Source organism: Euprymna scolopes, chromosome 44, assembly GCF_053919585.1.
Source record: "Euprymna scolopes isolate OS-2025 chromosome 44, ASM5391958v1, whole genome shotgun sequence".
Lineage (NCBI taxonomy): Eukaryota > Metazoa > Mollusca > Cephalopoda > Sepiida > Sepiolidae > Euprymna > Euprymna scolopes.
The window spans coordinates 8430155-8454294 of record NC_136525.1 but is presented as its reverse complement, the minus strand read 5'-3'; the positions used below and the strand labels follow the sequence as shown (position 1 = coordinate 8454294).

At 32.7% G+C, this 24140-nt stretch overlaps 2 protein-coding genes across 8 annotated transcripts in view; both read right to left on the bottom strand.

Annotated features, from left to right (window-relative positions):
- LOC145268679 (protein sidekick-2-like) overlaps positions 1-24140 on the bottom strand; it is a 363221-nt gene that overhangs the window by 17587 nt on the left and 321494 nt on the right. For 3 of the 7 annotated variants that reach the window (XM_080124179.1, XM_080124177.1, XM_080124178.1), the window contains 3 exons: positions 20400-20525; positions 10503-10541; positions 1435-1497 (listed from right to left, as the gene is read on the bottom strand). In XM_080124179.1, the coding sequence (XP_079980305.1) occupies positions 1435-1497; positions 10503-10541; positions 20400-20525 (228 nt within the window). The remainder of the gene's footprint in view (positions 1-1434; positions 1498-10502; positions 10542-20399; positions 20526-24140) is intronic. The other 4 variants (XM_080124182.1, XM_080124183.1, XM_080124180.1 and 1 more) reach the window with 2 other exon arrangements.
- The window catches only part of LOC145268680 (uncharacterized), a 175977-nt gene that overhangs the window by 14913 nt on the left and 136924 nt on the right, over positions 1-24140 (bottom strand). The gene's annotated exons all lie outside the window — the stretch shown is intronic.

Below are 24140 nucleotides of genomic sequence, written 5' to 3'. Positions count from 1 at the left end.
GCATTTTTTATTACCGTATCTTTCTGTTAAGTTACATTATTGTTTCAGTTACCCGGCCGTTTTTTGGCCGTCTGTAGCTTCCTCAGACTTTTACAGAAATGTTCATTATGATGGGATGAAAGAGTGAATGATGTCAGAGTTTGTCGGTGATGTTTTAGTTTTGGAGTTTAAGTATATATATATGGATGGCGAAATCACGTTGACACCCCGGTTCTAGTCAGATCAACAAATCAAGCAACATTGCCCCTGGCTAATACCAGATGGGTGACCATTTGGGAATTCTAGGTACTGTATGTGATCTCTGCTTATCTCGGCATTGTTTCCAGTTGTCCTGAACCTCCACTTGCTACTGGAGTAGTCAACCAAGAAAAAAAAAAAAAAAAAAAAAACAACTTGCAAATGAAAACATGCTGTTTCGATTTATGTGAAAACAATAAATAAATAAATAAAAAATTAAAAAATAAATAAGAAAAATAAAAAATTAGAATTAAAAAATAAATAAAAATTAAAAAATAAATAAAAAATTAAAAAATAAATAATAAAAAAATAATAAAAAAATAAATAAAAAATAAAAAAAAATAAATAAGAAAAATAAAAAATAAATAAATAAGAAAAATAAATAAGAAAAATAAATAAAATGAAATAAAATAAATAAAATAAATAAATTTAAAAAATAAAAAATAAAAAAAAAATAAAAATAAACAAATAAAACAATAAATAAATAAATAAAAAGAGGAAACGATTAAATTTATAGTGTCCCCTATTTTCTTTAAGGAAATCGATCAAGACATGAAGTCACTTGATGTAAAGAGCCAAGACAATGCCCTCAGGAAAGGTGTGGTTGTAAGTTGTGCAACTCTTGCCACAAAAATTCCACATGCAGGAAGCCTTAGAGTGGGTATCTATAGTCTGTCAAGACTAAAGGAAGCTACCATATATATATATATATATTATATATATATATATATATATTATATATATATATATATATATATATATTATATATATATATATATATACACACACACACATACACTGGTGTATTAACAAGAAACATTCCAGAAAGTTATAAAAAAATTTAAAAAAACTTCTTTGACAAAAAAATTTTTCAAGATGCTCGTGTAATGCACAGGAAAAAAATGCAAAAACAAAGAAAAAAATGCACAGAAAAATGAGAAAATGCAAAAATGCAATAAAAAAAAATAACGAAAAAAAAAAATAAAAACGAAAAAAAATGCAAAAATGTAAAAAAAAAAAAAATGCAAAAAGGTAAAAAAAAATTTTAATAAAAAAAAATGTAAAAAACAATTTTTTAAATTAAAAAATGTAAAACAAAAAACAATAAAAATGAAATAATGTAAAAAAAAAAAAATTGTAAAAATAAATAAATAAACGCAAAATAAAAAAAATACAAAAAAAATTTACATAACTGACCTTTCTTTGTACTCACGGCTCCGTTCTCTCGTTTTGTGCGATAATTTGCGCTGTTAGGAAGATCTGAAGAGAACGGTTGGATAGTTTGGGTTATAAAAACAAACAAACAAACAAGACCAAATGCAGGCATGAGGTGGGGTGGGGGTAGTCAACCAAAAACAAAAAAACTTGCAAATGAAAACATGCCGTTTAGCTTAATGCAAAAAAAAATAAAAAAAAGAGGAAAAGATTTTGGCATTAGCAGATTAAATATACAATGTCCCCCATTTTTATTTTTTTATGGAAATCGCTCAAGCCATGAAACCACTTGATGTAAAGAACTAAAAGAAAAAAAAAAGTACTACTTCAAAATAAAAAAAAAAAAACTAGCCAATGATAAGTTTATTCCAGCAAATTTTAATTAAAAAATTTTACCTCCGAAAGATTTTATGTGATTTTTTTTTTTTTTTTTTTTTTATTATAATCATTTGGTGCAGGAGAGGCAGTTTATTAATGGCGGCTTACTATAATGAATTCAGATTTGTGAGCAAGAAATTTGGTACACATATGGAAGCGGTACCTCCCCTTTGTATTTTTTTTACATTTTTGAGCGAATTATTATTGAATGGATACTAGTCTGCCAGATTATCAACAATCTTTAAGAAATCAATATTTAAATATTTGTAGGGGTGCTCAGTTTCTAATGCAACGTTCTTATAAATCGATCACCCATTTTAGGACCACTCAATGTTTTTAAGCCAAATTTCGCAAATTTAGCTTTTTTTTTTTTTAAAAACATTTTAGCCCTTTTTAAAAAACATTTTGCTTGAAATTTGCACTTTTCCGATTATTTCATATACATATATTCTGATTATCTTCAAGTTTCGTCACCCAACATTCACGATCTAAGGCCAGTGAATGTGCGCTAGAGTACCAATTAAAGACTTACCATTAAAAAATTGATCTTTTTTTTAGAGATATTCAGGTCTGTATTCTGTACTGTTTTCACTGGTCGCCATGTTTGTTTTTACGCAAAAACAAACATGGCGACCAGTGGAAACCATATGGAATACAAATTCGAATACCCTTGAAAATCAACTTTTTAAAAAGGTAAATTTTTTTTTTTTTTTTTTTACATTTACAGCATCTCCAGCAAAGTTTATCAATTTTTGCTTTTGAATATTTTTGAACGGGCATAGTATGCCCACATAAACTTGTTTTATGCAATTCATTTTTTGGATTGAACATATTGTAAAGCTATATCCTTGAGGCAAATTGGAAGCCAAATTCTAAAAAAAAAGGGAAAAAAAAAAAAAAAAAAAAAATTTGAAGGCCAAACTGCTTTTAAAAAAGGCTAAATTTGTGAAATTGGCCTAAAAACGTCGAGTGGTTCTAAAATGGGTGATCGATTTACTAGAACATTACATTAGAAACAGAGCACCCCTACAAATATTTAGATATCGACTTAAAAAAAATTATTTTTGATAATCTGCTGAACAAAAAAAAAAAAAAAAAAAAAAAAATCGAAAAAAGAAATGAAAAGAAATCGAAAGATAAAAAAAAAAAAAAAAAATGAAAAAATCGAAATGAAAAAAAAAAAAAAAAAAAAATCTAAGAAGGGGAGCGCTTCCATATGTGCGCCGAAAACTCAATATTATCTTTTATTGTAGGTGGTTTTTGGTTCTTAGAAACATGATCATTCAAATTTTTTTCTATACTTATTTTGGGTCTGAAGATGACTTGTCAGTCTGATCTGATCTCAGATATGTCTCCTGCATTTTGAGCTCTTGCGGGAGAAACCTGTAACATTCCTCGATGCGTGCAGTTTCATCAACCATGGCCCTCTGTGGCTTGCAGTATGCCAGGAACACCTGTCTTGAGCTAGGCTTTCCGATAAATCTGAATACAACTCAAACTATTTTTGTTTTAATGGAAAATGCTCCAGACAAGGCGTAGAGTCACTCAATGAATTCTACTCGTTGTTTAAAAATTAATGAATATTTATTTTTTAACATTACTACCAACAGTGGAAGATTTTTGTTTTAAACAAAAACAAAAAAAAAAAAAAAATATTAAAAGAATCGTGTTTGGCATCAGAAAATAGGACCACATTTTTCCGATTCTGATACCTCCAAAAGTTCCCATTTTTCCGATTCCTGATTAATCGTCTCAGCACTAGTATACAGGGTATCCCTAAATTTACCATTTTGAAATATGAATTAGCAAAATGGATGGTTAATTGAGCACATCAAATTTATCATTTGTGTTTTTTTTATCATCTGTATTATTCAGGCTACAGTTCTATCGGATGTTATTCTCACATTTAAGCTGATGTAACTTTCGACTTTTCTATAGATATTGTCAATCTAGAATCTGTACAGAATCTTGAATGAAACCCTTCACTTAATCATATAAGGTAGTTTGTTCTCATCCCGTCAGTCATGACCAGTTGAAAGAGACGTTGCAAGCCTGCCTCTGCTTTATCATTATTTTCATGGCAAGTGCTCGTCTGAGCTCCAATCTATGCCCCCCCCCTCGTCAAACTTTCAGGAGAAACACTCATCTAGCTGAAACCACTATCAATAATTTCCCCCACTCTTTATCTGTGCCTAAACCTAAACATAGATTCCATGAACAAAGTTTCTTTCTTAGAACTGCATGCCTGTGGAACTGTTCTGTTTTTCTGCTTTCCAATGGACTACAATATGGTTGTCTTCAAGTCCAACGTAAACAAGTTCTTGATGAGCCGTTCGCCTTAATTAATCCAATTTACCAAATTTCCACTACTAACGATTACTACAACATTTTCCCATTGACTACTGTACATTCATTAACCCTTATCCTTGAGTGGCCTCCGGGCCTTGATAAGTGGTGACTCCTTTGAAAAAAGTCTTAAATAATTCATAATTGTATTACTAGTATTGTCCACACAGAAGATTGAATCTGCAATCTCCAGAAGACTGTCACTTGAACTAATTATATTTAGCACTTATATCCGTTACGCCGCTGGGTCCTTATAATGCAATTACAAATCACTTTGGGCTTCTACCTGGAATGAGACCAAGCTACTGGCAGGGAATAAATAAAGGGTTCCGTTTGAAATCCGTATGGATTCCAGAGTTTGACAAGATACATGTGAGGGTTTGAGGTTACATCGTCCGAAACGTTGCGAAAATAACATCCTAGGTGAGAGCAGTAGTCCGAATAAAGCAAATAATATGAAGTATTAATCCACATACCAAAAATATATTGTAGTTTTCGTATTATTTGGATTCTTTTGACTATTATTCTTACACTGCATGTTTGTATAAAAATCTAAAAACTTATTTGCTGTTTCTTTCGTTACTGCATCAGAAATGCATGCACCTAGACAGAGACTGAGAAAAAGAGCAGATAGGGTGGGTAGAGCCACACTTGTGCAATGTTGATTTTTTTTGGTTGACGGTGGCTTCTATTCTTTTTCCTTTTTCTCTGGGCTATATATGTGACCTGCTTTGTTTTTGCAGTTGCCTCACTTCCGACAGGTGTGTGCATCAAGTAGTTGCCCTTTCACCCTACAGATCTCAATCTGACAACTTTGACCTCATCGTTCACTGCGTTTGATACCAGCTGTTATGCATGTGTTTGCATGTGTGCACCTCCGGATGTGACATCTATAATATAAATCTCATCTGTCTGTTTAAATGTATGTATGTTTGTATGTAGGTCTGCCTGAAACTTTCACGTGATCTGTATCATTTTGAAGCTCGACCTGTTGAGTGTCATTTTCAAAATGTTTCGGTCAATGTAACCTCTAACCTTTCTCGGGTGTATTTTGTCGGACTTGGGAATGTTTTTATGAAATTTGGGAATTTGCATGGAATTTTGAATGATTGGTTGGTTGGTTGGTTGGTTGTTTTATGGCATATCAACCCGTTTCAGGTTATTTAATGCCGAATTCAGTGATTTTGAAGAACAATTTTTTAATAGAATATATTTGTTGTTTTCAAGTCGGTTTCTATTTAACCCATAGTTGGGACCATAACAGGTACTACCAGTCCGGGTCAGAGTGGACCTAGGAGCAATGGCAATTAAAGGGTGGCTCCACACTCCCCAAAGCCCACAGGCTGGGGCCTCACCATCGGATATAGTTTAAGGTCATATCTCTCGACTGTTAAGGTGACTATTAAGTTGTTTTTTTTGTTTGTTTTTTTTTTTTTCAGATTAAAATGTGTATTGATTGATTAGCTCGTGCTTATATTTTATTTTTATTATTTTTTTTTATTTTTATTATTTCTATTTATTACCGGTTACAATTTGCTCGGGACTTTTTTTTCATCCAAACCCGTTAGAATGATAACCTAATATTTGTATTATAATCATTTATTCTACATTTTTACTACGTAAATATTTTATCCAAATGCTATTATACTAGATTAAAACGAATAATAAATCAGATATATATGAAGCACTTTATCTGTATGTGTGAGTTCGTCCCTATTGATTCCGTAACAGCTGGTCCGATTTGTTTCTTCTTTCACACACATGTACTTTATGTGCCTGGTACCTAGATATGTGCTTTATCGGAATACCTCCGATAAGTACCGATATTCAGTGTCAAAAGGTGCCCAAGACTTTTGGTTGGTTGGTTGTTTTTGTTTTACGGCATATCAACCCTTTTCAGGTTATTTAATGTCGAATCCAGCGATTTTTAAGAAAAAATTTTTTTAATGGAATATATATATATATATATATTTTTTTTTTAAGTCGGTTTCTATTTAACCCATAGTTGGGACCCTAACAGGTACTACCAGTCCGGGTCAGAGTGGATCTGGGAGCAATAGCATTTAAAGGGTGGCTCCACACTCCCCAATGCCCGCAAGCTGGGGCCGAACCATCAGATATAGTTTAAGGTCATATCCAGGACCGAAATGAAGATATGATAAGATGAAGATGATGAAGAGTTATATCTAGATACTGAAATCTAATGCCGATTTGGTTGGTTGTTTTTGTTTTACGGCATATCAACCCGTTTCAGGTTATTTAATGCCGATTTGGTTGGTTGTTTTTGTTTTACGGCATATCAACCCGTTTCAGGTTATTTAATGCCGAATCCAGTGATTTTGAAGAACAATTTTTTAATAGAATATATTTTTTTTTAAGTCTGTTTCTATTTAACCCATGGTTGGGACCCTAACAGGTACTACCAGTCTGGGTCAGAGTGGACCTGAAAGCAATGGCAATTAAAGGGTGGCTCCACACTCCCCAATGCCCGCAAGCTTGGGCCGAACCATCAGATATAGTTTAAGGTCATATCTAGGATTGGAATTTTGAATGGAGTCCTTTACCCACTTAAATGTCCTAAGCAATTTGCAGTTGCATTTTTTGATAGCACAAACTAAGAATTAAACCCTCAACCCTCAGGAGAATATTACTTTTTACAATTGATTTTTCTAAGTACCCTAACCACTGCGCCATGGGTCCTTGCTGGGAGTTCTGTTACAAATTTTGGGAGCATTAAACTTTTTTTTTTTAGTTGTAAATATCACTAATTATTACGATATATATATATATATATATATATATATATATATATATAAAAGAGAGGAAAGAAATTAAAACTAAGTTAAAATTTACAATTAAAAATTTATTGTTCGACTGAATACTCCAAAAAACAATTTTACAATGTCCGTATTTCACGGAGTTTCAAAGAATGCTATTCTTCTCATCAGAGGACAGAAAGAAATCAACAAATTATATTTGCAGCAAAGCTAGAATTTGCTGGTTAAGGCATTAAATGAAACTGCAAAATCATGATAGTCATAAATTGCAAAGATGTGCATGTGAAAAAATGTAGAAAAAAACAAAACCAAACTGGAAGAAAAAAAAATTGCAGGTTGCAATGAAGACTCTTTCAAAGGTAATGTTTTTTTTTTGTTTGTTTTTTTTTTACTTATTACTTGTATATATTATCTACTATTTATATTTAACGGTTCCCGTATCGTATTAAATCTGTACTAGGTCTACTAAGTAATTGGTTGTCTCGAATCATATGTCTTGCTTCTTTGAGTCATTTTGTTCTCCACCATTCTTCTCTGTCTATAATTTTTACTTCGTCCCATAATTTTTTTTTTTTTTTTTTTACATAGACATCACCACTTATCAAGGCCAAGAGGCCACTCGAGGATAAGGGTTAAAGAGTGTACAGTAGACAATTGGACACTATAGTAATCGTTAGTAATGGAAATTTGGTAAATTTGTTAACTTATACGGAACGGCCCATCAAAAACTTGTTTACGTTGGACTTGAAGACAACCAGATTGTAGTCAGCTGGAGAGCAGGAAAACGGAAGACAATTCCACAGGCGTGCAGTTCTAAGAAAGAAGCATTGTTCATGGAATCTACGTTTAGGTTTAGACACAGATAAAGAGGGGGGGGGAGGATTGTTGATAGTGTTTTTTTGTGGTAGATGGTTTCCTTTTTCCCCTCCAGATATTTCAATATCTCCACGTATTACGGCTTTTCGATGTTCTTCTAACCGGACTTTTAGTGGACGACATGTCTCACCTTTATATACTCTCCACCAATCTTCTGTCTATAATTTTTGCTTCGTTCCATAATGGTAGGTGGTTTCCCCTGTTCCCTCCAGAAATTCCGCCCAAATTCCAGAATTCGACAGAAATATTCCGTCCAAATTCCCCGAGTTTGACAGAAACATTCCCAAATTTAACAAGATACACCTAAAGAAGGTCGTAGGTTATATCGACTGAAACGTTGTGAAAATCACACTGAAGATGAGAACGGTAGTCCAAAGAATCCAAATCATACGAATAACCAATCCTCATCTCAAAAATTCAAAAACATAAGTTTTCTTTTTACAACATTTACTGATGGACGTGCAAATTAATTGTGCTATAATAACATATACAATTATTTATTATTCAAGCTTACTTTAAAGGGAGAGAAATACGAAAAAGCTTCTACTTAAGCTATTGTTATGCAAAGTTCTTTCCCTTGGAAATGGAACACTCTTTGATACTATTGTCTTTACGATAAATCTATAAAAGTGAGAATGTTCGTGCCTGCGACGACACGTTACTCAACGAATTTTTGATCTACAGACTTGAAATTTGGTATATAGGGTGTTCAGACACGTGGAAAACATTTTTATCGGTTTTCATCTAGAAAAAAAAAAAGGGCTGCTAAGGGGTCAAAATGGAAAAATTAATACCTTGGAGTCAGATTTTTTTTTTTTTTTTTTTCTGTTTGTCAACGGTTTCACGAGGTTTGAAAACAATTTTCAAAGATCGTGTTAGCTTGGTCTAGTATGTCATTGTCTTTAGATTTCGGTTTCAATCTCAGAGTATTTTTCATTTTTTTTATATTTTTTTTACTTACAAGAAAAAAAATACTCGCATGCATATATATGTCCCAGTTCCCTTCCATTTTTTTTTTTCACTTCATTTTTATTTTTTTATTCAACCAATTACCGCGTTCCTTGTTGAGATGAAGTAGGTCCATTTCACAGTTGGATTTCGGCGTGATTTGCTTGATCTGTGCTGGTTAATAGAATTTCTTGTGTGCGGGGCGTTTGCTCATTTGATAGAGTGCTTGCCTCGCATGCAAGAGGCTCGGGTTTCGAATCCTGAGTTTGGATGTAACTGATGAGCCCAAACAAGGGCGAAACTCAAGTCTTGAACTTCCAGTTTATTGACTGTCATGGCTCTTGTGGACTGTGACGTTGTTTTCTGTGATTAAATATATATATATATATATGAAAAGTATGTTGCACAGTTGATTTTCCATCAGCCAGAAAGCAAAATTCTTACATGCATTTTTGTATAAAAATCTAAAAACTTATTTGCTTTTTCTTTCGTTACTGCATCAGAAATGCATGCACCTAGACAGAGACTGAGAGAAAGAGCAGATAGGGTGGGTAGAGCCACACTTGTGCAATATTGATTTTTTTTGGTTAACGGTGGCTTCTATTCTTTTTCCTTTTTCTCTGGGCTATATATGTGACCTGCTTTGTTTTTGCAGCTGCCTCACTTCTGACAGGTGTGTGCATCAAGTAGTTGCCCTTTCACCCTACAGATCTCAATCTGACAACTTTGACCTCATCGTTCAGTGCGTTTGCTACCAGCTGTCATGCATGTGTTTGCATGTGTGCACCTCCGGACGTGACATCTATAATATAAATCTCACCTGTCTGTTTAAATGTATGTTTGTATGTAAGGCTGCCTGAAACTTTCACGAGATCTGTATCGTTTTGAAGCTCGACTTTTCAGACGACAATATATCGAAAAATTGGCTGAAAACATTAATTCCTTCACCCTCAACTGGATACTTTTCTACAAGGGGGGGCTCTCTTTTTTTCGAAAATCATCCTCTCTTTTCGATTGATAAAGGCTTAATTTAAATCTTCGCCACTTCTGGTTTGGCGATGGACGCAACGGCAAAGACGTTACGTTTTTTTTTTTTTTCACGTTCTTTTCCTCCTTTGCAGTACGGGTTTGAGCCTGCCTGCCTACTACCACTTTTTTTTTTTTTTTTTTTTTTTTTGCTCAACACACACCTACAAACATCTGGACAACGCCGGGCACCTAGGCTAGTATATATATATATATATATATATATATATATATATATATATATATATATATATAAAAAGATAAAATTAACCAGAGTGCTCAATTACCGGGTAAGAGTTCAACATATTTATTAAAACAGTAAAGCTGGTGAAAAAAAAAAAAAATTAAATTAAATAATTTTTTGTATTGGTTAGAAATGGACTTGTAATTTTAATAGCCTTTGGGAAGACACCGATGATTTGAAACCATTGGTATGTCCATTACATTATGTCCAGAATATAACTATTTTAATAAATATATATTTCTTTTAACGGTTTTTGGGTTTAGTAAAGCAGCAGGCTATGAATTAGAACTAGCAATCATCTTTTAGTTGTAGTCATGTGTTGCAAAGATGGATGCTGGATGGATGGGATCGGGGGCGCAAGAATCAGAAAGTCAGAAGAGAAGTAGCGTTCATGGGGGGGGGGATGGGGTTAAAACGTCATTCCTGCAAGCAGATAAAGGAGATTTGAGTCTCACCACAATTACAAATCTTGATTGGCGTCATCAGAGTGTTCCCTGAAAATCAAGACGGACATGAGCGGAAACCAAGGAAAAAGAAAAGAAACGTAAAAAAAAAAAAAAAAGGAAAAAAAGAAAAAAAAAAGAAAAGACATTTGAAATATTGTGGGACAAGAAGCTACCAAGTTATTATCGCTTGAAGCAGAGTTTGTATGGACGTAGATGCGTCCACGTATCAATATATAAGGCTTTGTCTAGTGGTCTGTCACGCCTAGACAATAGAAAAGCAGATTCCCGTGAGTATCTTCAGAGTAAGTTTGTATTACTGTACACAGGTTCGAAAAAGTTGTCAAAAAACCCCCCAAAAAAAACAAAAAAAATATATAACAAATAAATGTTATCAAAGGCAAGATAAGTTACTTTTCTACCTAACTGGATATGTTTTTTTTTTGTGTTTTTATTTAATGTAACATGTTTATTTAGCTCGAAAAACAGTGTTTACCGATGTATTGGAAAATTTAAAATGGCGCCCGACTCCCTCTTTGACACGGTAAGTTTGGGAAAAGGAGTTAAAAATAAAAAAAACTATACAAAATACTGTTAAAAACCAGCCGAATATACGTCAGCCTATGTCACGGTAACATATATTGAGCGAGTTTCTAAAAGTATTTTGTCTAGTTTTTTAAAAAAATTTTTATTTTTAACTCCTTTTCCCAAACTCACCGTGTCAAAGAGAGAGCTGGGCGCCATTTTTAACTTTCTAATACATCGGTAAACACTAGGTTTTTCGAGCTAAATAAACATGTTACATCAAATAAAAACACTAAACACATATCCAGTTAGGTAGAAAAGTAACTTATATGGCCTTTGATAACATTTATTTGTTATATATTTGTTTTTTTTTTGGCAACTTTTTCGAATCTATGTGTACAGTAATACAAACCAAACAGTATTTTTTTATTTATTTTAATTTTTTTTTTTTTGCAGCCATTTTCATAATTTCTCTAACAATCAAAGTGTCCAAGTGTTAGGTTGACGAGAAAGTTTTTGCAAAATTTTAAATTTCGATTTCAAATAAACAAAACGAAATCTACTCGAAATCCAGTGCAACCATCACCCCCTCTGCGTCTCTTCCCAGACACAAACTCATCGAACTCTAACCTGGAGAACTGTATGTAGCTATTTGTACATACATCTCACCACCTCGCAAAGTAGTCGGCCTAGCCTAAGTCGGATGTGCGAATATGAAGATATAATTTTTAAAGGGCATATATCTAATCGTTTAAATTACAATCGTTTTAAAACAAATGTCTTATTTTCAGAATGTTCAATACCAGATAGAAATAAAAGCAAATTCGCATAACTTTAAAAAGTGTTTGCAATAATTTTTTATTTATTTATTTATTTTTTTTTTTAAGAACATAAGTGTTTTCAATAATTCTTTAAATAAATAAAACAAAAATAAACTAATTTCAATAATTCTTAATTAAACTAAGACAAAAAAAAAAAAACTTTTCAACTATTATTAAAAAAGAGTACATGCCCAGGAGAAACGTACACGTAAAAAGAAAAAAAAAAAAAAATGAAGGAACTGATTTGCCTTGCCACCACTTCCGGTAGTAGCCACACCGGAAGCACGTTAGCTAACTATAACCCGCTATTTTTTTTTTACAATCATTTTAGTATCTATTCAAATACTTATATTATTTTCAATTTTGGAAAATAAAGTAGCTGCTGGAATCTTCTCCTGTTGCCTAATTATAAATTCTCTGGAATGATAAATTAATATTTATTTAGCTTAAACCGACAGCTTGACTACAATATACAGTTTTAGATAATGTATACACATAATATAAGGTGATATATATATATATATATATATATATATATATATATATATATATTGTGCATAGATTTTTCAATATCTTTTTATTGAAATCGCTCCAGACAATGTGTGAAGCCACTTGTTGTAAGGAGCTAACAAGAACAAAAGATGATTATCGCAAAGACAGGAGATGCCTATTGGCCTTAATCTTGTAAAGACCAAGGTAGGAGGAAAACAGTCAGCAGGAAAAGAGTTCCACAAGCTTGCAGGTCTTAGAAAGAAGCTACTGGAATAGGAAGCTGTATTACAATGAGATATTAAAATGACGAATTGGAGACCTCTTGATCATCGAGTCAAACAAGCTAGAAAAAAAAAGCAAGCAGGAAATAGATCAGACAATTCTTAGGAACACATGCCATAATAGTATCTGTAGAAAAGATTGAGACTAGCAACATCACGTCTGTGAAAGAGAGGTTGCAGTGAAGAAAAAAGGGTGTGGGAGGGGGCAATGAAATTACAGATACGTTTCTGCACGTTGTCAAAAACCCTCTCCTGAATCGGCACTGTTTGAGTTCAGTGGCAAGGAGGAGTCCAGGACGACTGGAAACAATGCCGAGATAAGCGAAGAGCACATACAGCACCTGGAAGTCCCAAATGGTCACCCATTTAGTACTGACCAGGATCAACGTTGCTTAACTTCAGTGATCCAGCGGGAACGGTGGGTCAACATGATTATGCCGTATGAATGAAAGCCATACTGAACATTCTTAAAGAAGCCCAGACTTTCCAGAAAATGAACAAGCCTGCAACTTATCAACCTTGCTCAAGAGTCTCTCACTGACTAATGGAAGGAAGGAGGCACCTAACTTTTCCTTTGATAGTAGTGCTGTCCCGCCATCCTACTCAGTAATAACAGTTAAAAAATCAGATGTTGAATGAAAATCATGAAAGCCATACTGAACATTCTTAAAGAAGCCCAGACTCGTCAGAAAATGAACAAGCTTGCCGTTTACCAATCTTTCAAAATAAAATGAACAGGATGATACTAAGCTGGATCGGATAGATCACCAACACTTTTAAAAATTGGGACAACACAGTACTCCTTCCAACAAAAAGGAACACAGGACTTAGACAAAGATTAAATAATTTAGAGACGATAGAAAAAAGTTCAGGAGTTCAACGTTTAAGAACAGCAGTAATTGAATAGCCTAATCAAGATCAGTAAAAACCCTAGCAACTATCTTTGGAATGATAATTACAGAATCATCAGAAATAACATACTCAGTGACATGCAATACGGTTTTCATCCTGCTGATGTGCTAACTGTAATATCATACAGGATTAGTGAATTTCTTGACAAGGGTTTTGTTTCTAGAGCAATATCTCTTGACAAATCCAAGGCTTTTGATAGAACATGGCATAAAGGTCTACTTCATAAGCTCACCAGCTATAGAATAGCTGGAAATTATTAAATCCTTTCTCTCTGATAGGCTTATAAGAGTAGTCATTGATAAGCAGAAATCAGAAGCTCTTAGTATCAACGTTGGCATCACTCAGCGTTTCATCCTGAGCCCAACTCTCTTCTTGATTGATCTTCATCAATGATCTCCAAAATCACATTCTTAGATCATTTGTAGACATTTATGCAAACAACACAAATGGCCACAACGCAATGACCAAGATATTTTTGATACTCTCTTTTCTGATCTTGAGCATGTGGTGCAATGGGGAAAAAGGTGGCTGGTTAATTTTTATGCATCAAAAAAACAAGCTTTTCTTTTTTCGTTATAATTAGTCTGACACTCATCACACCCCAATTGAAATGAATGGTTCTCGTCTTGAGGATTGGTTGGTTGGTTGTTTTTGTTTTACGGCATATCAACCCTTTTCGGGTTATTTAATGCCGAATCCAAAGATTTTGAAGAAAAATCTTTTTAATAGAATATATTTGTTGTTTTCATGTCGGTTTCTATTTAACCCATAGTTGGGACCCTAACAGGTACTACCACTCCGGGTCAGAGTGGACCTGGGAGCAATGGTAAATTAAAGGGTGGCTCTCCATACTCTCCAAAGCCCACAACCTGGGGCCTCACCACTGGATATAGTTTAAGGTCATATCCAGGACCCCCATTGAGGGACTTTTACCCTCTGCAGGGGGGCAGTCGGCGTATTCTAATGCCCCACCGACCGAGCCTCATCTTGAGGAAGCGCCACGTTTTGACAAGCTTCTGAGACTGACCTTCAATCCTGATCTGAAATGGAACACATACATGAAATCTGTTGCCAAGATCACTGGAAAAATGGTTGGATCATTCTATCACTCCAGTAAGTATCTCCTTACCGATGCAATTCTCTATTTGTAGAAGAGACAAATATGAATACTGTTGCCATATCTGGGCAGGATTTGCGCAGCAGCGCACCATATCTTACCTTGATAGAGTTTAAAACTGATTTCAAAATCTAGTAGGTTATGCCTTTTTCTTTTCCCTAAAACCTCTTTTGCAAGCCTGTCTCTGCTCTATCGTTATTTTCATGGCAAGTGCTTGTCCGAGTTCTAATCTATGGCCCCTCCCACCCCATGCCAAACTTTCACAAAAAACACTCAACTAACTACAACTATTATCGACAATTTTCCTCATCCTCTATCCGTGCGTAAATCTAAACACAGATTCCATGAACAAAGCTTCTTTCCTAGAACTGTCCACCTGTGGCCACTGACCTGCTTCCTGGCCGCTTACAATATGGGTGCCTTCAAGTCCTATGTAAACAAGTTCTTATTGAACTGTCCCCTTGAATAATTCAAATTCTACCGAATCTACACCATTAATGATTACTGCACTTCCACCTTACATTCATTAACAAGTACTAATGAGTATGCCCGTTACAAATCACTCTCCTCCTCGTGTTAAGAATGGCAAACGCCACTGATGTTTAAGTAATACACTGAAAAAAAAAGTCTTAATATCCAGAAAACTACTTGTTTGCACAAAATATGATATTCGTTTTCAGCATATCTGAAAACCTACAAACGTTGTTACTTTTAAATGTGAGTGTTAAGATGGAAAGTTAAAAATTTACCCCCCCCCCGGACTTTTTTTTTTTTTTTTTTTTTTTAAAGGTTTGATTATCAAGAATGTTCTTTTCTGACTAAAAATTCATTAATCCTTTATCCTCGAGTGGGGCGGGGGAGCAAAACAAAACCCTAATCAATTTTCAAAGGAAAATCCGGAAGAACGGCACCAGAATCAACAAGAGAAGAATTGTCAGCAAAAATATAAACAAAGAGATTAACGTTATCCTCAAAACCTAACCAGAGTGCTCGATTACTAAGAAAACGGCAAAAATAAGAACATATTTATTCATGTCTTACAGAAGATCAGAACAACATTAGTACCGTTGGTTATAAAATCAACAAGTAATCATTTGTTAATTTGAAACCAACGAGACGAATGTTGAGGTTATAGTCAGCTAACGTACTTCCTAACTTCCGCTACCAGAAGCGGTGACAAGGCAAATTAGTTCCTTCACTTTTGTTTTCAGTATTTCTATTGTGAAGCGATTTATTGAAATAAAATATATAAAGAAGACATAATTGACAAGTTTTGAATTTATATAAAAAATATGTTTATGAAAGTATAAAAATAAAATTATTGAAATCAAAATAAATGAAATTATTGAAATTAAAAATTTCAAACATCTTAAAAAACGTATCCAATACATAATATCCCCAAAATAGTTTTAAATAATTTTAAAGTGTTTTCAATAATTCTTAAAATAAATTAAACTAATTTCAATAATTCTTAATTAAAAAAAGACAAAAATAGCTTTAAAAGTATACAATTGACAAAATTATACAGATAAAAAAAACAATTAGTCCTTATTTGCATTTTTAATAAAATCTAAAAAAATAAAAATAAAAAATAAAAACGTTTTTATTTTATTTGAAATTTTATAAGAAATATGTTTATGAAATTATAAAATGTTTTTTATATTTTGTAATTTTAAAAATAAGTACTTTATTAGAATTTATATAATAAATATGTTTATGAAATTATAAAAATAAAAGATTTTATTTTTAATTTTAAAAATACATTTTTTTTATTTGAATTTATTTAATACGTGTTTATGAAAGTATAAAAATAAAATTAATGAAAAAAAAAAAAAAAAAATTATTTTTTAAACATCCTAAGAAAACATATCCAATACATAATATTCCAAAAATAGTTTATAAAAAGATTTAAAAACTTTTCAATAATTCTTAAAAAAAAAAAACCAAACAAACTGATTTCAATAATTCTTAATAAAAATAAGACTGAAAAAAACTTTTCAAGCATTACTCAATAATAATAATAATAATAATAATAAAAATAATAAAAATAATAAAAATAATAATAATAATAATACTAATAATAATAATAATAATAATAATAATAATAATACTAATAATAATAATAATAAAAATAATAAAAATAATAATAATAATAATACTAATAATAATAATAATAATAATAATAATAATAATAATAATACTAATAATAATAATAAAAATAATAATACTAATAATAATACTAATAATAATAATAATAATAATAATAATACTAATAATAATACTAATAATAATACTAATAATAATAATAATAAAAATAATAATAAAAATAATAATAATAATAATAATAATACTAATAATACTAATAATAATAATAATAATAATAATAATACTAATAATACTAATAATAATAATAATAATAATAATACTAATAATAATAATAATAAAAATAATAAAAATAATAATAATAATAATACTAATAATAATAATAATAATAATAATAATAATAATAATACTAATAATAATAATAAAAACGCAATAAAAAGTGTACATGTACAGGGGAGATACAGTAGAGAAAAAAAATACAAACGAACTGTTTTGCCCTGTCACTGCTTTCGGTAGCGCTACACCGGAAGTTAGGAAGTGTGTTAGCTGACTATAACCGAATGTTGTCCTAATCTTTAGCAAAACATGCATAAATAAATATACTCTTATTTTTGCCTTTTGATTATAATAGAGCACTTTGCCGACGTTCTCTCCCACTGATCTTACAAGATGTACACAAATAAAACTGCAGAAACATCAGAAATATCCCTTCGATTCAACCATGTTGTCTCGTCAACAATGGCTAACCTAATTAAAAAATATAATAAAATAAAAGATATTCACAAAGATGACATTCAACAAACTGACACCAATTAAAACATTTGCCTAGACCAGGTCAACCCCTTCCACTAATATATTTGTCACCTGCATATACCCCCCCCCCTTGTTTCTACTCTGAGGGAATTAAACAGACTATGTGTGTGGGGGGGGGGTAGCATTTTTTTCTCTCAGGCATATTTTAAATAAAAAGACTTTGTTTATTAATTCTATTTTCGACCCTTTCTAACTTCTAAATAACAACCTTCTCTGCTGGCACCATATTTATCATAAGTCAGAGCATATTCCAATCCTTCAGGATTCATCGCCATATATATATATACATATATATATATATATATATATATATAAAAATCATAATTTAGGAATTTAAAATTTGTGATTTGAAAAAGTTAAATTTCAAATATAGAAATTTTATTGTATGCAAGACAAATACAGTATAATAAAATATTTCTGTATTTCCTATCTTAATCTCCAAGCTGTTAATAGATTTAAAAAAAATGTATATTTAAAATATATTGCATTTAATGTGGAAGATCTGGTTGTTTTTTATGCATCACATTTCGGGTTTTATTAAATAAAATGTGCCTAGGAATTAAAGAGCGAGATGAAAACCCGACCAACCATATATCACAAAGGTATTGGTGAGAGGTGATGGACACTTAACAAAAATTTAGTCTACTTTCTCTGCAGTCGAATCGATTAACCCTTTATGACCTGAATTATGATGTAGATGATTAAAAAATAGTTATATATTATTTATTTGGAATTCATTATTGAAATCATCATTATTTATTAATTTTATTTATTGCGGACTATTATCCTTATCTTTATTAGTTGTTGTTTCACGACGTTTCGACTAACTATTCCTCTGGCTTTCATCAGGTAGTAACCGCGACGGGATAGGAACTCCGAATCTTCTAACTATATCCTCAGCAATTACTGCCTTTCATAGTTGTCTCACCACGTTTTGGCCAAGTAAGCCTATTTAGTTAATTTTTTTTTTTTAATTATTTTATCTTTATATATATATATATATATATATATAACAGAACTCCACCAATACAAATCTGGGCGATTAAGGTCCGGTGAGTATGAAGCCCATTCAGGATCACACCACTTACTGTTGAGACGATTATTAAAGTGCTCCCTCTATCAATGAATGGTCATAAAAATAAACACTGTTGGACATTCATGACAGAAGCCTTGTGGAAAAGTCAAATGTTGTCTAAAGTTTATTTGTACCAAATTTCGTTTTTTACTAAAGCGTCATAACTTATCAAGGCCCAAATGCAACTCGAGGATAGGGGTTAATGATTGTCAGGTGGATGGTGAGACAACATTGTGATGATCAGTAATGGTGGAAATTGAGCAGAATTTGATTAGTTTAGAGGACTACACAACAAGAATTCCTCTGGCCTTCATCAGGTGGTAACCACGACGAGATAGGAATGCCGAATCTTCTAACTGCATCCTCAGCAATTACTGCCTTCCATAGTTGTTGTCATCTTAAGACCAAAAACTCCAACCTTGATCGCCCCTTTGGGGCCCCGTGGCACAGTAGACAAATACGTTGAATCTCTACGGTTCCAGGTGAGCATTGTCTGAAGATGGAAGTTTCAATTATAACCAAAGCCAGCCAGAGGCTTACTTGGCCAAAAAAAAAAAAAACATAGTGAGACGACAACTATGGAAGTTACCACCTGACGAAGGCAAGAGGAATGGTTGGCCGAAACGTCATGAAACAACAACTAAAAAAGATGACGATAATCGTTCACAATAAATAAATTAAAAAAAGTTTAGATGGCGGCATCATGAATGTAAACAATGGGCAGTTGCAATCTGGAGGTATCCGGAATCTACCCAGATACTGAACTAATATGTACAAGGCGTGTTTGAATCAATTTCCACTTTATTTGTATCGCTATATTTATTCATGACTGAACGAATTAATTCAACCAGGTCATAAAGGGTTACATAAAGGGTTGCTGGCTTAAGATGGCCCCTTAGATGCATAGATAATACAGGGTGTCCAAAAAGTCACTAAAGGGCTGAAAATCTTTGTCACTTTACCATTAATGATTAATTTTTTCTTTATTTCATATATTTTATAGATAATATTTTGAAAATTAATTTTGTGGTAAGTCTAGCATTGAACAATGTATGCAAGTTGTGGAATTGTTTTAACAAAATCAGGGATCAATTGTTTTGACCCAAAGAGCTAATCGACAGAATTTTTATGTAAGTGATAGCCCAAGTGAGAATACAATTCGAAACATTGTGCGCTGTCTATGTTAACAAACCCTGCAAGAATTGAAGGAAAACATCAGAAAGGAAATAAGGGAGTTAAATCGCAATCCAGAGATTCTGCAATCTGTCATGAATAATGTTTTGGAAAGAGCACAAATATGTGAAGCTGAAAATGAGCAACATTTAAAAGACATTATTTTTTCATAAATAAAGATTGTTTGGATTTTTACATTTTTTTTTTTTAATTTTCCAATGTCTTAAGAAGATTGTGTTAAAATTACAGAAATTATCAAAAATAAAGACTAAGTTCCAAACCCTTCAGCAACTTTTTGGACACCCATATATATATATATCAAACTTTAGTTATTCAATAAATTAAAAAATTTATGACGTGAAATGGTTACATTTCAAATCAAAAGATTATTATTCTATGTAAGACAAAGAATACATTTGAAATATTTTAACTCCTTATCCTATAGGATTTTGATGTCTACAATCTCTTCAGAGGAGAAAATATTAGCAAATAGTTATAATGGTTTACACCTTCTTTGCTGAAGTATATATTACATGAAAAAAAAAAAATCAAAGTAATATTGATAAAAATCAATATATGATATTCTAATATTCTTACCCTCTTTTCTTGCTTGTAAAAGATATTTGAGAATTGGATAATTCCCTTCGCCTTGATTAGTCCAGGAAATGTTCACACCTCGGTTAGTCATCTCGCATTGAGGTTTACCTGGTGACACAGGGGAACCTTAAAAAGAAAAATGTAATTTCTTATTAAATTCAAAGCTTAACGGTTTTAAAGATCAAACAAGTGCAGAATGTTTTTTTTTATTATTTTAATAAACAAACATTTTATTAAAATGAAATTCGATATTTCGATCCATAACAGGATCTTCATCTTCAACACATTAAATTTTACATTTGTGAATTATTTTTTCAAATATTGTTCTAATTTTGGATATTATGACAACGTTTCTTGGTATAGCCTCTAACCTTATATATATCAGGTTGACAATTATATATATATATTTTTTTTTTAAATTTTTTTATTCAATTTTCACCCCAAACAAGGCACAGTGCCACTTTGAAGCAGGAGGCTACTATTAGGGAATTAATTAGCGGGGTCATTATGAGGGGAGAAGAGTAGAAAGATGTTTGTTAACATTACACTTAAACTTCTGCATATCATTGCAGTTGGGAAAGCAGAATCCCGGAAGGGAGTTCCAAAGACCCGCAGTTCTGGGGAAGAAACTATTGGAGTAAAAGGCTTTCTTGCACCTAGGGATCTCTACTGTAAAGGGATGAGACTTAGTAGCTTGTCGGGTTTGTCGGGGGTAGTTACGTCGGGGAGGTACAAGTGTTTGCAGTTCGTCAGAGCATTCACCATTAAAGTATTTGTAGAACAGGCAGAGGGATGCAACATCTCGTCGATGGGACAGAGGTTGAAGCCTAGATGACAGTTCAGGACCTATCAGGTTGGCGACTCTTTTTTGAACCCTGTCCAGGAGCGAGAGACAAGCAGCAGATGCACCAGCCGAGATGTGACAACAGTACTCCATACATGGGCGAATGATTGCCTTATAGATGTATAGGATACTGGCAGGCGTAAGTAGTTTTTTAGCACGGTAGAGGGAGCCAACCTTCCTTGCAGCAGCCTTGGCAATGCTCTCAATGTATCTATTCCAGTTCATATTCCCTGTAAACGTTAGGCCGAGGAGTTTAAAAGAAGTACTTTCAGGCAATGTGTTCTTGGCCATTGCTATTGGTGGTAGAGAAGGTTTCTTGTAGTTATTGAAGGAAACAAGCTTAGTCTTAGCAGCATTGAATGTGACCAACCATTTCTGTCCCCATTCCACTACGGATTGGAGGTCGTCCTCTAGTGTTTCTGCCATTGCCTTGGATATGTGTTCATTTGTTTTCCCCTCATATCTGTTATAGAGAGTGGTGTCATCGGCAAATATACCCATCTCCGAAACAATATTATCAGGGAGGTCGTTTATGAATATCAGGAATAATAGAGGTCCAAGGATAGACCCCTGAGGTACTCCCGCATTTATGTCATATTGTTTGGATGTATGTCCGTCAAGGACAACTTTGATTTTTCTATTACTTAAGAAGGATTTAATTACATTATGAATTCTTCCAGTGATTCCATATGATCTAATTTTCCTTAGAAGACCATCGTGCCATACCCTGTCAAAAGCCTTAGATATATCAAGGGCTACCGCTCTACCCTCCCCTGTTTTATCCAATGAACGGTATATACGTTCAGAAACTAGTTAAGATATCTGCTGTTGAACGGGCTTGCCTGAATCCATATTGTTTGTTAGTCAGGAGTTTAGCAGCTGTTAGGTTCTGGACTAGGGCTTGATTAACTAATATATATAAATAATTGTTACAAGTAAATTTTTATTTATTTTATTTAAAAAAAAAAATAAATAAATAAAAAAAGCCATACAGAGGGGGAATATATCTATATATATCTATAAAAGTGAAAGTGTCTGTCTGTCAATACATTTCCCTATGCAATAACTCTGTCAATTTTTAAACTACAGACGCAAAATTTGATATACAGGGTACTGAGATTTGGGAAAATCGATGTGATCGGTTTTCGGCCAGAAATTTGGCGATTAAGGGGTCAAAGTTCAACGATTTGACCTTTGAGAACTTTACCAAACTCTTCTGACAATTTTGGGTCTACACACTTGAAATTTTAGATATAGGTTCCTTGGACATGAATCTAACTTAATAACTTGATTTGAGTCCAAAACAAATGTTAAGGGGTCATAATAGGGGTCAAAGTTAAAAAAAAAAGCGGTCAATTTTTTTTTTGCTCAACATATACCTCCAAATACCCGGGCAATGCCGGACTGAAATGCTAGTATATCTATATAATTATAAAATTCTGTGGAGCTTGCTTACTTTCTTGCTTGCACCCTGTCTTCCAGGATTAGACTATCCCATCTTTAAAAAAAAAACGAGATGACAGATTAATATATATAACTACTTCATTTACTTACATAAAATAAATATACGAAAGTATAGATTTATGCATAAACTTTAAGTATTTACTTCAAAAGTGCTCAATACGTAGGTAGAGCTAGTTAGTAAGTTATAAAATGTATATGGCGATTAAGCTACACTGAATATTCCGCGTTTCATCCACTCTAGGACTCTTTAGGCTTATGCGCCCTCATTCCTTAGCCTCTGAGCCATGCCCTTACACACACACACGTGTGTGTGTGTGTGTGTGTGTATGTATGTAAGGGCGTGGCTCAGAGGCTAAGGAATGAGGATGCAGAATTGTGTTTTTGTTTCGATTCTAGCTGATGGTACCCAAGTCAAAAATATTTTTTTTTAGTTTTGATCTCACTGCCATATATTCGGTACAATATAATAATCAATAGAGAATTTGCTCTATAATAATAAATACGTAATTTTCATGAATTAAAATATCATTTTTAAACGTATCTCATGACCGGGCAACGCCAGGCGGACTGCTAGTGAGTGTGTGTGTATCTTTTCAATTTGTCGAACGGTCTTTTTAATTTCAGCAGGCATGTTATATAAAATGGCGCCCAAAAGTTATTGTTTGGCCATATTCTTCTCAAATGTTTTCTATCCGTACATCTGATTATCATCAGGAGCGATTGTTTTCGTTTTTCATTTTCTTCTTTTTTTCTTTTGAGACTTGGTGTATTTATTTATTTTTTTTGTTCCTGATGATAATCGGAGGCACCGATAGCGCTTAAGAATATGGCTAAACAACAACGTTTGAGCGCCATTTTATATAACATGCCTGCCGAAACTAAAAAGACCGCTCGGCAAAAAGAATAACTGTCGTGTTCAATCAGACGTGCTTGAATAATGACTTGCTGCCAAAATATTCAAATATATATATATATATATATATATATATATATATATATATATATATAGAGAGAGAGAGAGAGAGAGAGAGAAAACAAAATAAGAAAATCCTAAACAAATTTGTGTACGATTGTTTCTGAGACGATAATCTTATTGATATAGAATCTCATTTTCAGCACAGAATATTGACACCAAGTTGAAAAGTTACAGAAAAACATGGCAACCGTGAGTGCAACCGGAATCAAATCCAATAAGATAGAATTTGGTAAATTTATGTTTTTATGTTTATGTATCTGGGTATATTCATGTGTGTGTCAATATAGACACACACACACACACATATATATACATATATGTGTGTGTGTGTATGTGTCAATATAGACATATATATATACATGTCAATATAGACATATATATATACATGTCAATATAGACATATATATATACATGTCAATATAGACATATATATATACATGTCAATATAGACATATAT